At 34.7% G+C, this 16,791-nt stretch overlaps 1 protein-coding gene across 11 annotated transcripts in view; it reads left to right on the forward strand.

The window, feature by feature from the left end:
- The window catches only part of MCTP1 (multiple C2 and transmembrane domain containing 1), a 506,242-nt gene that overhangs the window by 276,287 nt on the left and 213,164 nt on the right, over positions 1 to 16,791 (forward strand). For 8 of the 11 annotated variants that reach the window (XM_040622087.1, XM_040622086.1, XM_040622080.1 and 5 more), the window contains exons 5-6: positions 2,578 to 2,689; positions 12,359 to 12,397. In XM_040622087.1, the coding sequence (XP_040478021.1) occupies positions 2,578 to 2,689; positions 12,359 to 12,397 (151 nt within the window). The remainder of the gene's footprint in view (positions 1 to 2,577; positions 2,690 to 12,358; positions 12,398 to 16,791) is intronic. The other 3 variants (XM_040622088.1, XM_040622079.1, XM_040622084.1) reach the window with 1 other exon arrangement.

The raw sequence follows: 16,791 nt of genomic DNA on the forward strand, positions 1-16,791 counted from the left end.
TTTTAATGATAATGTACAGCGTGTGGCAGGAGTAGTGGAAAGCAAGAAAGCAGAGTAATGGCCGGATCACTACTTTATATTTTAAATGCAGTTGAAATAGAAATAGTAGAACCCCCCCTCCTTGTGTATTATAGTCAGCTACGTTTGACTACACTGATAGCTTGTTGGTCTCCCAATAGTCATTTTTGTCATGGACTGCACAAAAGAGCAGACTTTTCTCTACCTCCTGCATGTCCTCCCTTCCAACCTAGAGCTTCGTGCGGGCCGACCTAATGATAGAGCGGAGGTGATTGCTGGCTCCCCGTCCCCACCACAGTGGAAGGACATGTCCTAGATGGTATTTTATGTAGTCCGTTATCATGAAAACTGAGTTCCACCCAGAATGGACTGTGACGTTCTTTTATAAAGGCCACAGTTATTTTCTCTGTAGACTTCTGCTAAAGGATATGCAAATTGCTGGATTTAATCACAGAGCATAAATTTCTCTTGTTCTCTATTAAAGATAAATCATTGATGAAAATAACTTTAAATGGAAAAAATACGAGATGATTAAGAAAATAAAAAGAGATTAGATACAAGCATTTGGTGTTTATTTTGCCACATTACTTATTTTATGTATTTAACCATTCCTTCTTCTCAAAACCACATAAACTTCCCAAATTACTACTTTTTAAAATCGCTAGCTGGTGTATACCATTACATTCTATGTATAAATCAGTAACCCCTCAATGCAGATAAATGGATAATGGTAGTAGCCATATAAATACTTATCCTTCTATATAATGCTTTAAGTTTTTGCTTTGAAAGAAGATAATAGATAATCATCATAGAGCAATCGGAAATGTTCTTCAGTCTTTATCACATAATCATTATAAAAATGTAATGAAGTTTTTTCTATTAATTTTATATGTAATCGTTATAAGGAAATGAACCAAATCAAATCGTAACCCCATGTAAAAACATATATGTATGTATATTATATACATATATTCTATAATGCTTAACATGAATTTCTTAAAATAAAAGGAACAAATTATTACTGTCAAACCACAGTGATTAGTTGTAGTAAATTGATAGTGGAGCAATTTGTATCACAACTATTATAATGTGTATTATCAGTCTAATTTTTCATGTTTTGGTTAAAACCTCTGATGTCGGAAAACCGTTCATTATTCCTTGACTTGGTAAATTAAGCTTCATGTGAATCTCCTAGTATTATAAGATCTTAGCAAGAAAAAGTATCTGAGGTTCTCAATTCTGGTTGTACGGGAAAATCACAAAAGAGCTTTACAAATAATATAAATTTCTACACCCCACCCTTGATCTATAGAACTGGGGTCATCATGGATAGAATTGGGGAATATACACTTTTTAAAAGTTCCCCGATGGATTCTGATGTGCAGACAGGATTGAAAATTCTTATTTGGACCAGCTTTCCCCACCAAGTCCTCTTCCCAATACTAGACTCCAACTATATCATTTACTAATTGTTAAGCTCCCTGAAGATAATGATGTTATCTTTGATCTTGACATCTGGTTTTTACCCAGAACTTAGCACTGTGTGTGGTAATTCATATGTGTTTAATACATATTTTGTGAATGAAAAGAATAAGTTACTAAACAAGTAAGGGAACATCCCTAATTTGCCAACATTTGAAGATTTAAGTTTGGTATTGAATATTCCACAGTCCCTTAAGTTTACGGGGGGGGGGGGGGGGCATGAACCCGTTTATTCAACAAAATGAACCAAATCAAGTTACATATAAAATATATTTATGTATATATCATATATATATATGATATATACTATAAAACGTAACATTCATTTGTTAAAATTAAAATATTTGTTTAGTTGAAACATGGAAACACAAGATATTACCTACCCATTGTCAGATGAATGTGTGTTTTGTGAATTTGGGTAATACTGAGTAATTCATAACCTCTTCCTCAGACATACATAATTCTAAAGCTTTCTAGGTATTCACCAACTCTTTTAAGTATTGATTTCCTTGTGTTTCTGAGCCTAAAAATTGTTTAGGCATAGGTTTAAACAGCCAAAACATACAGAAGCATTATTTTAAACAATGGAATCTGTTAAAAATGGTAATACATTTTTTAAAAATGATGTCTATGATGTGTATTAGGCAAATTATATTTTATCTTTCCTTTTTTTCCCCACTCCTCTGTTTACTCTAAATCATGTAGTGGTCTGTAAATGATCCTCATTTACTTGTTAATCTCAAATTTATAGAAAATAGCTGGCTTTGCTTTCTGTGTGTTTAGAGATCCTGAAGAAAGGACTTATAGATTTCTCAATACTGTTATAGTTTCTCGGTCTTCTAGAAACCCAGGAAGGACTGAAATGCCTGCAGTGAACCCAAGTACACCCACTTGGTCACAATTGATTGGATAACTTAATGCATTAATGATATTTCAATAGCAGCAGAAATTATACCAGAAAAGTAAAAGGAGACGAGATTGAATTTCTCCTTAAAAATAATAAATTGTCAATATAAAACATATTTTTGACTTATCCATTTAACAACTGTTCACAATCTTAATATTTTTATATCATAGGCCCACAGATGTGACCCTAACATTGAAAGATCCCCATTATCCTGACCATTACCTTGGAATCATTTTGCTCTCCATCATCCTTACGCCTAAAGAAGGAGAACACAGGGATGTGGTAAGTTCCCCCATAGCCTAGTAGGAGTGCTTTCTTGCTCTCATTGGTGGGATGTCATGAGCCTTCTTTGAACCCAGAGGTGCTAATAAAGAGAAGCAGCGTATGAAAATCGGGCCTGTTCTTTGTTTCTGTAAGTATCCTGGGTATCCTTAGTCCCTGCATTTTATATCTTTTTCTATCCAAATTTCCTGTTCTATGCTCCAGATCAGAACCTCTTGTTGTAAATAAGGGACACGTTTGCATCTTTTATTATAATTTCATTTCCCAATTTCAGATATGTTATGTTGTAGGCAAATGGTAGTATTCATTCAGGGAATACATTTGCTACTGAATCGAATATTTGGAATTCCACATTGAGGTATCCAGACTCTACTATTTTGACTGTATTGTCAGGTGTACCCTAACAAAGAAAAATGAGGTGAAATTATAATAGAGTTTCTGCTTTCTGGTATTTGTTTGCTGAATGATAAGTGAATACCTTTCATCTTCTTGATGGGCTTCCATATCGGTGTTACCCATTTGCCAGCACTGGCTGTCTGTACTTGCTTGCACACCATGCTGCTGTGAGAAACTGACAAGGGATACAGAGGAGCCAATTACTCCAGCATGTTGAAGGGACATTAAAAAATATCAGGTTTGACCTGCATCGGTATGCTTGCCAGGGCACTTTCTGCCACAATTTACCAGAGATTATTTATTAGACTCAGTGTGCTTTCATATACTGGGAGCTGCTCTCACTAGTTTTGATTAGAACACATTTTAGGAGGAAACATAATTTTTTCGATAAGTCCAAATACCCTATCACAGCAATGTGTGTATTGCTGTCTTAAAATAATGCATGATTAAAGTTGGTATATGTTGTCTGCTGGAAAGGTGTTATTGATATTTTCCCCTAGATTGTAGATTAAAATCGTGAATCCCAACTACAAATTTGGAACTGTTTTAAACTCATTGAAAAATTCACCCTTTTCAACAAGTATTTTTCACTATCCTTTCTAAAAATTAAACAATGAGCACACATATTCATATACTGTATTTGCTAAGTATGGTTTAAGTACCTATGCTTAATTCAGTGAGGGAAAGATTTCTCTTTTCTAACAAGTACTACCAAATACCTACTGTGAGAACTTAGCAGCATAAACAAAATGCATGTAAGTGTGCATATGCCTAGGCCCATGTGTACAAAGGGAATGGTAGGTGAGGAAATTTTTTTACAGAGAATATTTAGAAATAGAAGCCCATCATTGTAGAAGTCACCCATCCAGAATACATTATACAGTACAAGTATGCAGTACAGTACAATACATCACCCAGTACAAGCCAAGGAGTATGTCCTGGCTGGCTAATCCATACCCAGGAATAAATTATGTGTGTGTTTATTGCTTTATCCAAATAATCCTAGTATTGGCCAAAGCCTACTATAAGCCAGGTTCTATGCAAGACCCTTAGGAGACTACAGAACCTCTCTACAGTTGAGAACTCAGGGATCAAATAATTACTGAAGGAGATTTAAAATGATGACTGTTTTGAGTTCTGTGAAAGAGAGGTATGTGTTGCTGTTAAGAGCAAATACAGTAGAATTTGGTCTAGTTAGGGGAACAGGAATACTCTGAGGAAATCAAATGGAACCTGAGGTCTGAAGTGTGAATAGGAGTTAATAAGACAAAAACCGGATAAAAGGAAGTGTTTCAAGCAGAGGAAACCATGTGTGCAAAGGCCCTGTGGCTAGAGAGACTATGCTACACTCCAGGAATTGGAAAAGTCCTGGAGCTTAGAAAAGGTGGATGCAAAAGAGAGTGTGGGAGATCGTGACACATGATGTCAGTGGAAAGGGGATACCCAGATGTGTAGGGACTGTTGGCCGTGTTAAGTTTTGTGGTCATTCTCCAAAGAGCAAGGGGAATTCTATAAATCAGAAGTGGCACAATCATTTTTGCCTTTTGAAAATAGCTGTATAGCTACATTGTGGAAAACAGATGGAAGGATGAGAATGGGTACTTGGAGACCAGTTAGGACCAATTATCGCAAAAATCCTGGTGGAAGATGATGGAGGTTTGGATTAGGATTGTCCGAGGTAGAGATGGAAAGAAATCAGCAGGTTTACATCTAAGAGGTAAAATCAACAAAACTTAGTGATAGAATCTTGTTTTGAGATTCTTTGTTCTTTTAATGAAGAACAGTACTTCACAACTGAAAAAACCTAAGTGCCTGGGGTCTTACATATACCAAACCATCCCAACTGGCAATATGACTGGAAATTAGAAGGCTATGGCAGTGGATGTAGTTATCTGGGTCATTTGATGATGGAGGGTCTGCTGAAATTTGGCAGAAAATGGATATTTATTGAGTGCTTTAACATCAAACTGAGGGCTGAAGAGATCAAGTTGGGACCAAGATGGAGCTGCTGAGTTGTCCTCAGCTGCACAGAAACGGTGTCAGCACAGGCAAAGTGGTTCCCAACATTACTTGTTCTTTAACAATTCTTGTAAAAATCTTTCAATCTCCATATTTGCTCAAATTTATTATTTCAGCACAATGTTTTTCTAATTAGAAAAACATCCTTTAAAAGTATTGCAGTGGTCTGATTGCTGATTATCAGTGATTTATCAAACGTGAATAGGGAGAAAACAGGTGGGTTACATGAAACAGTTGCTCATCAAAATTCTGGTATTGTTCATCTTTTCTTCCTTTTCTGTTTTCCTCATTGTCTCTCTCCAGCCCCATTTACCCTAAAGACAAAGAGTTCTTCCTGAAATCTTCATGCCATTTTTTTGATTCTAATTCCTTTGACTACCCCAGCTTTTTGAAAGAAAATCCTTTACTGCCAAGTATTTCTCATTCACTGCTTTACTTCATGCCCTCCCCTTCAGAGTGCCAAATAGCACTGAATTCATCCTTCTGTGGCAACTGAAAAAGGACGTCTTCTCCCCTCCCACGCTAGCACTGACATTCACCTGGCTTCTCTCTTCTTCACCAGAGAAGCAAGTAGCTTAGTGAGGACTCAGTGCCTCAGGAAAGCACAATGGGTGCAGCCGATACCAGAGCCAGCTTCCAGCTGGTGACCATCCTGACCTCAGTCACGCCTGAAGAGTGGAGAGACGGGTGTACAGTGTGGTTTCACTTACTCCTCTTCATGGGTGCAATCAATAGCTGGAAGCATGGGGCTGATTGTGGAGAAGCGGACTGACTCATGTGGAGGGGAAAAAGTAGGAAAGATCCCCTACAGAAATTCTCGTGGCACCCCCAGTATCCTGGCTAATCTGACGTCCTAGATTTTAATCGGGGTTTCTAAGCATGTGCTTACAGGATGAAAATTTCTAACAAAGACATAAATTTGCTTTTCTTTTATTTTGGTCTATGTAGCAGTTTTATAGCTATTTTATTAAGGTCTCTAAAACTATGAAGAAACACTAATTATGAGATTTTGACACTCTGAACAAGGACCATTCATTGGCAGAACAAGCATCAAAAAACATTTATTGATCATCTATAAGCATTGTGCCAGGTCCTATAATGTCCTCTTTATTCTTCTTCTAAGGTTTCGGTGACCTGTGTCTATTTCTCTAATTAAATGGAAATTTCTTTTTTTTTTAAAGATTTTATTTATTTATTTGACAGAGATAGAGACAGCCAGCGAGAGAGGGAACACAAGCAGGGGAGTGGGAGAGGAAGAAGCAGGCTCCCAGCGGAGGAGCCTGATGTGGGGCTCGATCCCATAACGCCGGGATCACGCCCTGAGCCGAAGGCAGACGCTTAACCGCTGTGCCACCCAGGCGCCCCTAAATGGAAATTTCTGATGAGGGACTTGAAAGCTCTCCAATGAGCACCATATGTTCCCTCAGTTGTAACCTCTGCCCCAGTCATACAGACTCCAGCAGAGGTCACCTTCTCTCAAGTCTAGGCTTTCTTCAGTGTCTCTTGTTCTACCTGACATACTTCACCTCACCTCCAACCTCTAGCTTATTACTTCTGGTTAAATAAATAAATAAATAAATAAACCCCTCCAAAACCCCATAAATATATATACAATATATACATATTTTATATATAAATAAATTTATAAATATATATATTTATAAAATTGCTTCTGATTACCTTTATTTTGGTGACTGCTCTCAAAGCTAGTCCAGCTTTCCGTACTAGTGGTGGTTCAATGAGTTGTAGATGAATGTCTATGAGGATTTAAAGGGATTCTTCAAAAGTCCAGGGAAGGGTATTTTAAGGTGTTTTTTTTTCTTACCTCAGTATACAAGTTCCTGAGATTGTCACAAACAATATTAAGTACGTTTTAAATTTCCTTTTCCTTGAGTTCTTAAAAATAGTACTTATTAATGATCATCTGCTTAAAATCAATCTGTATTGCTCTATGAAGATATTTAACGATGACAATGCGTTAGAAGCATATCACTGTATTTTCTCCATTTTGTAACATGTCTAGTATTAACTCCATATGTTCCCCTGGAATATATTTGAAGTTTTTTAGTTAAAAACAATCAGGGCTCCAATGTATCTTTAAATTAAATTTTTATGTGTCTGAAATATATAGCATATTGCTGCCTTGAAAGTGGTATGCCGAACTTTCACAAATTATCCAGGAACAAATCTTATTTAGAAAAATTCAAATGCAGAGGCCAGAGATCAGTTACTAAAGGCTTCACAATTCCATTTAATATTTAGCATGATACATAGGGAAGGAATAGAGGATGATTTTTGCATTGATCCTCATACAGCAAAATTATAAGAGTTCTGTCCTCTTTGATTATTAGCACAGAAATAATCTATTTTAAGCTTTTGGGTTAAGACTTTAGTCCAAGAACCACGTGTTTATTCTTGTGCCTGTATTTACAAAACTTTGCTAAATATTTTGTATGTGTTAAAATAGAGAATGGAAGGCATGAGTTTTAAGAGCTAGTAAGAAAGTTTAACAATCAAATAGAAAATAGAACATTAATGTTAAGAAAATGCTATCAAAAGTAGGAATAAATTAACTGGAAATACCGAACTTAGCATCACAAAGTGCTGAAGTCTCTAAATCAGTTATCTTGTAAGTTGTTTTTTTTTTATATATACTCTTAATACTGACAATATATTCCATGAATAATGCAGTTGGGATGATTTCTCCTTATGTGGATTGCCAGTTCTGGAAATCAGTAAAACTGAAGAATGAGTTGAAAATCCTATCAGCCTACCGAATCTACTAAAGTCTCTAAACATGCAATGTCTAATTACAGCAATTTAAGGAGTATAGTATGAGTAATAGCAAAAGTATTTCAAAATTGCTTATACTAAAGTCTTCTCCATTGAGTTCATCATTGAGTCTTAAAAAAAAAAAATCTTGGATGTGAACGGATATATAGAGATATATATTTTTTAAGTTTCCAGCATTGTGTGTATGAGAAACCACAATCTTCATGGGGGCAGGGGCATGCTGATGAGTTGCATGACACAGCTGTCATTTCTGTTTTGAATGCATGTCTTGTTTTTGAACCTACAAAAGTGTCTAGTGCATACATGTGTGTCCTGTATATGGTATTTTGGTCTGATAGTGTGTTTGAGTTCTTTCTGGCTCTTTTTCTAGCAGAGTTCAATCCACAGCTTTCTTCATTGGAGAATTTGTGAAATAAAAGTGAGTTAATTTGTGTTACACACTCTCTTAGATAACCTAGACCTACAAATTGCTTGGCTAAAGCTAAAAAAATAGAAGATTGTAAGAAACATATGAATTGACCCTAGTTGACCTTTAGCAAATTAAAAAAATACTTCTTTCATGTTAGTTTATTTTGCAAATTTTTCTGAATTATTTCATAGCTAACATCTTTTTAAAATCCACCTATAAAAATGTAATGTTTATAATATGTCTATACTATAATATCTCGCTATTCTGTGATTATTTTTATATCTTTTGCAGCCATGTAATTGCCTAAAAAATACTACAATAAAAAATAAAGGTAAAACATGGATTGAGAATGTGGAATCTCATGAAAACATAATCAGTCCTACAGCTCTATCACAGGCCGTATTTCTATACTACTTATTTCTTTCACTGGCTTCAAAGAAAGTTGAACTGCTAATGAAGAAGTTTGATTATCCTATAATAATATTAGATAATGATGCTTTCAAAAACAAATTCATATGTTTCTCAGGTGAAATTAAGATCATAGAGCAAAAAGTAAACCTTATTTTTCTATATTTTGCTATATCTCCTATCTTTAACATTCCCCAAACAATCTTTCTTCTCTAACATCTCACAGATAGCAAAGGTAATTCTATGGATCTAAAGTAGTAATACTATATTTGTTAAATTCACCTTTTTAAAAAATTTTCTACTGTTTTCAGTTTTATTGGATCTAGCTTAACCCAACCATCTAAAAAGAAAAAAGAAACTTGGGAATGGGATACTTAAACTCATTATTTAGCTAGTTGGCTTGGCTCAAGAAGCAGAAATCTTGCTATAAAATCTAGGGACCACTTTCTTTCACCATACACTAAAATAAACTCAAAATGGATTTCAGACCTGTGAGACCTGAAAGTATAAAAATCCTAGAAGAGAGCACAGGCTGTAATGTCTCTGACATCAGCTATAGCAGCATTTTTCTAGATATGTCTCCTGAGGCAAGGGAAATAAAAGCAAAATTAAACTGCTGGGACTACATCAAAATAAAAAGTTTCTGCACAGAGAAGGACACAGTCAACAAGACTAAAAGGCAACATATGGAATGGGAGAAGATATTTGAAAATGACATATCCTATAAAGCGCTAGTATCCAAAATGTATAAAGAACTCAAAACCCAAAAAAGCAAATAATCCAATTAAAAGATGGACAGAAGAAACAGACATTTCTCCCAAGAACACATCCAGATGGCCAACAAACACATGAAAATATGGTCAACATCACTCATCATTGGGGGAATGCAAATCAAAACTACAATGAGATATCACATCACACCTGTCAGAATGGCTAAAATCAAAAACACAAGAAACAGCAAGTGTTGGTGAGGATGTGGAGGAAAAGGAACCCTCTTGCACTGTTGGTGGGAATGCAAACTGGTGTGACCACTGTGGAAAACAGTACGAAGGTTTCTCGGAAAATTAAAAATAGAACCACCCTATGGTAATCGCACTACTGGATATTTACCCCCAAAATACAAAAACACTCATTCAGAGGGATACATGTACCCCTTGTTTATAGCAGCATTCTTTACAATAGCCAGACTGTGGAAGCAGTCCAAATGTCTATCAATTGATGAATGGATAAAGAAAATGTGGTATATATACACAGTGGAATACTACTCAGTCATATAAATGAATGAAATCTTGCCATTTGCAACAACACAGTAAGAGCTAGAGACTATAATGCTAAACAAAAGTCAGTCAGAGAAAGACAAATATCATATGATCTCACTCAGATGTGGAATTTAAGAAACAACACAAATGGACAAAGAAAAAAGAGAGAGACAAACCAAGAAACAGAGTCTTAATTGTAGAGAACAAACTGATGGTTACCAGACGGGAGTTGGGTGGGGGGGATGGATGAAATAGGGGATGAGGATTAAAGAACACACTATCATGATGAAAAAAATTAATAAAATAAAATAGTAATTTTAAAAATCTAGGGACATTTTGAGAGTCAGTAGATCTAATAATAGAATTCTAGAAACCAAATCAGGAAAATAATGAATTTGTCCCCATAACTCCCAGATCGTTCATATTTATACTCAAGGGAATTATTGACTTTTTGTCTGTGTCAGTGTCTCAATTCTGAAAAATGATACCATGCAGCCTATTTGTAAGGCCAGTTTTGAGAGAGGAAAAATAACAACCCTATAGTTAGCTTTACGTCTTGAAGGTATATTGGCTCTGGGTCAGGGCATCTGGTTTTGAGCAGCAGTAGTGAATGAATGTCGTACTGAGTAGTGTTGCCCTGAGATTCAACTCTTCCTCATGTTCTTAATCCCTTTTTCATAGTATAACATTTCTTATAGAATAGAATTTTAGGAAATTCTTAGAAATTAAATGATGATAATAAATGGCCATGAGTTACAAGATTTTACTTTCTGATTTACCTTAATTGTTCTCACTTGATTTGACTCAAAACATTGTCTCTAGGAATTATCATTCTTTGTCCATTGAAACTCTGCTTTCTGAGAAAGTTGAACATTTATTGTCTGACTCCTACTGGTGGAGTTTCTGTGAATATGGCATACCATGAAAGTATTTGGTTTCCATTTGCCTTTCAGTGATAAGGGAGGAGGTGTGATGCTGATGCTGATGACGGAGTTACTAAGTAACTCACTTAAGATCAACAACAAACATTTATTACGCGGCCACTACATGGCCATCTCCACAACCCAATGGTGGGTTTTGTTGCTTCAAAATAAATTACACATTAGTACTTAGAAAACATATAAAATATTTCTATAAATAGTATTTGATAACAATGCTTTGCTGTTTCCTGGCTCCATTAAAAAAAAAAAGGAATTGTAATCTTAGGAAAGCTATCACTCTCCCATTCAATATCTAACACAGAGGATACACAGGGGAAATATAACTTATAAGACCACTATCTACAAGGAAGAGGAACGAATCCTTATCTTTGACAATTTTATGATTCTCTAATTTCCTACCATAGAACTTCTATGTAATTCCATTGTCTTGGTTTAAGCCAAAGGTTGTCTTCTACATCACTTAATCTTATATTAAAATCTTTTCTTTGTTGTATTTTTATAATTCATGAGTAGTTTCTGAAATGGACCTGCTTTATAGTGAATTCTGCTGAAGGAGATACAGTCCTCAAAGGCACCAGTATGCTTCCTTGATGTACAAATATGACAAGCATTTCTATGAGCTATATTCTTTGCTCCAAATATTCCCTATGCTCCACTTCATCGGCCTTAAAGATAAGAAAGGGTAAAGAGGTTAATCAGGAAGTTAATACCTCGTTGTTCACTGAGAAAAATTTAAAACTGGAGAGTAAATAAAAGATCTTTGGATTTTTATGACTTACTTCATACAAGAGACCACTGATCTTGGGCACTCATTAAAGATCTCCATTAGCCTTAAATAAAACTTGTAGCCATAATTACTTCTTACTATGAAACACACAGAGAACACTGATTTAAAGGACATGTTATGGCTGAACATATTTAGCGGGAAGATTGACTAATATAGCATTTTTCACAACTGAAAGCATTTGTAGACCCCAATATAGTTAAAGATTAAATGGAAGCAGAGATATTTCTAAGATGCCACCAAAACGACAGACTTTTGAACATGTTTGAAGAGAAAAGTTACCTGGTAAAGTCATCGTACATCCTCAGCCTCCACCACCAAAGGGAAATTGTTCCAAAGGGAACAATTGCCAATCATGAGACTCAATAGGTTTCTTTTTTCCCAACCGATAATTAAGATATCTCAAAATTTCCATTCTATTTAAGAATACTGTCTCATTTCTCTCTACAAAAGAATAAAGCAAATGAACTCTCACCAGAAAGACTGCTTGAATGTTAAAGGTGCTTCTTCTAGCGGTGTGTATGTGATAAACAAGTTTTGTCTTGTATACTCGTTGCTGGAAACTGCTGTTTAAATGTTAAGCTTCCTCTGGAAAACCACTGGCTTCCCTATTCTGTACTTGAGTGATAAGATAATGAAAATGCTTTATTTCGTTTACAGACAATGCTAATGAGGAAGAGCTGGAAAAGATCAAGTAAGGTAATGGCTTAGCATGTGATCTTTCAGCTTTTCTTGTTGAGAAGAACTATCAGCTGCATTTCCAAATCTCTTTCACACCTCTTCCAACTGTACTATAGGATTTCATCACTCTTGTTATTTTTTGCCCATAAACTTCAATCAAATCATGTGATGCTTCTTAAGTAACTAGAAATCACACTGATCACTCACATCCATATCACCCTCTTGCTATTGCCTGGTCCCTTCTCAGCATCATCCTCAGCATCTGGTTCTGTTGTGTGTGCCACAGGGTCTAGAAAATGTCTTTGCTCCAGATCAGGAATAAAATGGTCGGGTTAGGGGAGAGACCACTCCAGAGAGAAGGAAAATTCATGTAACTCTCTGTCTTTGTTCACTGAAAATTGAGTCTGAGGTTTTCTAAACTCAAAATCCTTCTAGTGCTACATCTTTAGAGTCTGTAATGAGAAGAGTTTTCCAGCATGGCCTCTTCCCACTTCGAGAAATACTAGCTCTTGGGAGTGAGAGGAGTTTATGGTTCCTGTAACTTACAAAGACCTGACTCTTCTTATAACTTGTAAAATATATAAGACATAAATTAAGCTTCTCATTTGTTCAGTGGCAATATCACTCTTGGACACAAACAAATACCAAGATGAAACTGACTTTTATATGTAAAGTCCTTGAAATAAAGGGATTTTATTTGTAAAGATCTTTGTTCAAATTTCTATTTAAAAAGTCAGTACTCATTTTTAATAGTGAGTAATTTTTTTAGACCCTGGAACATGACAATCTTTTTTTTTTCCCATTCCAATTGAATCATGCTATTACTTAAAATTTTCTTTAATTTTGTCATTTTTATTACTGTGAATTAAGAAAATACATCAAAATGTTTTTGTATTTATGATAATTCTTAATTTGCTTTAACAAGTGTTTCTTACTGTACAGTTTCTTCTCAATTCTTATAGTATTAATGACTGAAAGATAACTTGGCTCACAAAAAGGTCAGGGCCACATTAAAAATCACCTTTAAATTTTAATAAAGTGAAAAGCATTTATTAGAGAAAGTTGCTGAGTATTTCTTACTTGGTGCTCACTGTGTTTTTTATCAACCAAAATAAAGTTTCAAAAAGTCTTGAACATTTCAAAAAGAAATATTTGCACTGTTCATGTTTGTATTACATATTTTTCTTTGTAATTGTATTTCAAAATTAGTATTATATGAAAAGTATGTATTTTTTAAAAGTCATGTAATTTGGCTTCCCTCATTCTGTGTCTATATTATGACATACCTGTATAAAAATGATATGACATTAATAGATATCAATATTTTCTCTTCCAGATGTAGTTAAGATGTAATGTTAGAGCAGGATATTATATAGTATTTAGTATTAATTAGTATGAACGATCCATTTTATTGTAGTATAAAAGGAAGAATAAATATAAAGATTCTTTTTAAATAATTTATTTAATTCATATTTAAATTTAATTTTAATGATAAATTAAGTACATAAATCCACATCTTTTCATTTGGTCTACAAAAAAATTAAAATGAATAATAAACATCTGTTCAGCACTATCTTTACATCTAAAATTCTTAAAGTTTTAATTTATTATTAATAAGCCATTTGTACATTTAGACTGGTACATCTTTCTGGCTCACCATTGAAGATACAGAATTCCGGGTGTCTAGCTCGGCACTTACTGGGATACTTGGAAGATTATTTTTAGTTCATATGGTAATATGTCTGGGTTTTTGGCCTAAGGGATTTTCACTTGTATAAAATTTAGTAGGGATATTGAATGGTGAGTAAAGGAAAATCAGTCCACTCATTTGGTGTTTTTCTATGAGAACATACTAAACACCTGGTAATTCATTCAAATCGTTACTGTTCCCTAAAACACTTGCTGTATTCATCCATATTAGTGTGATAAGAACAGAGTGTCAGATTCAAAATCTGGGGAAAGTTTGTAACTTCAATGACCACATAGTCTGCCATCCTTCACACACAATGAAACCGCTTCCCCAGTTCCATCCTCCAGGGATTAAAGGAAGAAGGATGATGTTCAAGCAAATTGTGCTTCTGGAGAAACTAAGGGATGAGTGACTATACTGTGTAGCATTGTGTATTACTATGTTACTATTTTATGGAAATGTATCCCTTTTCTAATTATTTCAATCTTACCCTTAAAGGTCCTTGTGTCTAAATTTTTTTCCTCTTCTGTTTTTGGAAAAAGGACATAATTTATTTGCATTACATTTAAATATAGGTATTTTATATTTGATACAACTGTCCACAAAGTCAAAGGTGTATTTTTCATATAAACAGGTAATTTTCATCTTTGGAATCTTGATTTATGAGAATGAGGTCTCCTGCTTTTCTGTAGCCAGGCTTTGATATGAAGCCTGTCTGTGAGTACCAATGGTGATTATAAAGTCCGAGAATTATGAACTTTGTGGCAAAGAATTAAATAGACAGTTAACATTGCTAGATAGTCTCTCTAGGATGGAGTTTTTCTTCCTCTTCTTGTTTTCTTTTGTTTTCAGGAGTGACATAACCATAGAGAGGGAGAGCTAAGTTGACATAGTTATTTTTTTTAAAAAAGATTTTATTTATTTATTTGACAGAGAGAGAGACAGCCAGCGAGAGAGGGAACACAAGCAGGGGGAGTGGGAGAGGAAGAAGCAGGCTCATAGCGGAGGAGCCTGATGTGGGGCTCGATCCCATAACACCGGGATCACGCCCTGAGCCGAAAGCAGACGCTTAACGACTGAGCCACCCAGGCGCCCCGACATAGTTATTTTTTAAATATGCACATCTCCCTGGTATACAAGTGAATCAGCTCATGGCGTTTCCCATTACTTAAATATCTGTTCATCATTTTCATCATCTTGCCAATAATCGACTCTTTCCATGGAAATTATATGACTTGTGGCATTCTTATAAAGCAGGATAGTATGTACTACTGAAAACAAGAGCTGAATAGCCAACTTGAAGGCAGGGAATTATAACTGCTGTTCAGGACTGACTTAATGTATCATTTGGAGTAATTGTGTTACCATCCAATGACAAGTAGGAAAAGAAATATACCTGCATTTACATCTGAGAAGCAAGAATGTATAAAATACATGCTATATTTGAATGGTATGTTAACCAGTAAATAATTATGAATTCCATCATCTCCTCTTCTGGGGATGATAACATCCTTTAAAACTCTCCTTCTGGTTTTCCACAAGCTTACTTTCCATGCTGCACATTGGTAATCCTGCCCCACATTCAGCTGTTAAAGAAAAATGTTATTTTAAGAAGAAAGGGATCAGTGTCTCCCTAAACTTGGGCAACTGAATAATTAACCTAGTCAAAGAGTTCTACTTACGTGACAAAATGCATTTTGGCAGAGAAACGGTAATGCTTTGAATTATTGCAATATTTTATTCTTTAGAAGAAGCTTATCATTGATAATTTATTCTAAGGTTAAATTATTCAACAAGAAAGTTTCATGAGCTCAGAAGAGAAGATGTATATGTGTTTTGTGAATAAATTTTTTGGGGTCAGACAAAAAATAGAAAAAATAATGAAATAATTGCCTCTATCAGACAGACAGTAAGCAGAAATTATTTTATACTATATTGTGTGTGTGTGTGTGTGTGTTTTAATGGAAAAGAATTAGTTTATTGATGAGTGTGATAATAAACTTATGTGCTTTCAGTAAATCACTTTAATTATATGAGACATAACCGTTGTGATAATATAAAGATATACACACTGCAACTCATATTCCCAACAATAACAGTTTAGAAATGTTTTAAGAAGAGTTCATCCTTTGAATAATATAATATGGACTATGTGATCATGTCTCATTAGCATATCTTCTGTTACCTGATGGCTTATTTTTTTAGTAATATATCTTTTTTATAAAGATTTTATTATAATCACTTAGCATAATTTTAATGAACTATAAAACACTATTCACTGGTGAATGAAGCAATTTTTAATAAGACTTTGGCAAGGATATTGTTAATTTAAACTAGAGAACACTTTCAACTCTGAGTCTGCAGGGCGTAGTTAAACCTGACACCTTGGGTGACACGTTAAAAATGCATCAGTGAAAACCTCTAAGTGCTTTAATTTAAGAAATGCTAGAGAAGCAGATTAACGCATTTTTAAGTATCTCACACAGTCAGTCTGACATAGTGAAAAAAGTCATTATTTAACAATTATCAGGTTCTTTCTCTAAAGACCTCATATCCTGATAATAAATAGATGATTTTTTAAAACCTGCAAAATGTGCGAACTTTCTTGGTCATTGACTCTTTCAAATGTGAGTCACCCAAATGGCTTTTCTCTGGTGTCTCAATTCAAATTATTATGCAAAAATCTTTGAAAAAATTAGATGTTTACATATTTTCAAAGGGA

The sequence above is a fragment of the Ursus maritimus genome, unplaced genomic scaffold (assembly GCF_017311325.1).
Source record: "Ursus maritimus isolate PB19 unplaced genomic scaffold, ASM1731132v1 scaffold_5, whole genome shotgun sequence".
In the NCBI taxonomy this organism is placed as follows: Eukaryota; Metazoa; Chordata; class Mammalia; order Carnivora; family Ursidae; genus Ursus; species Ursus maritimus.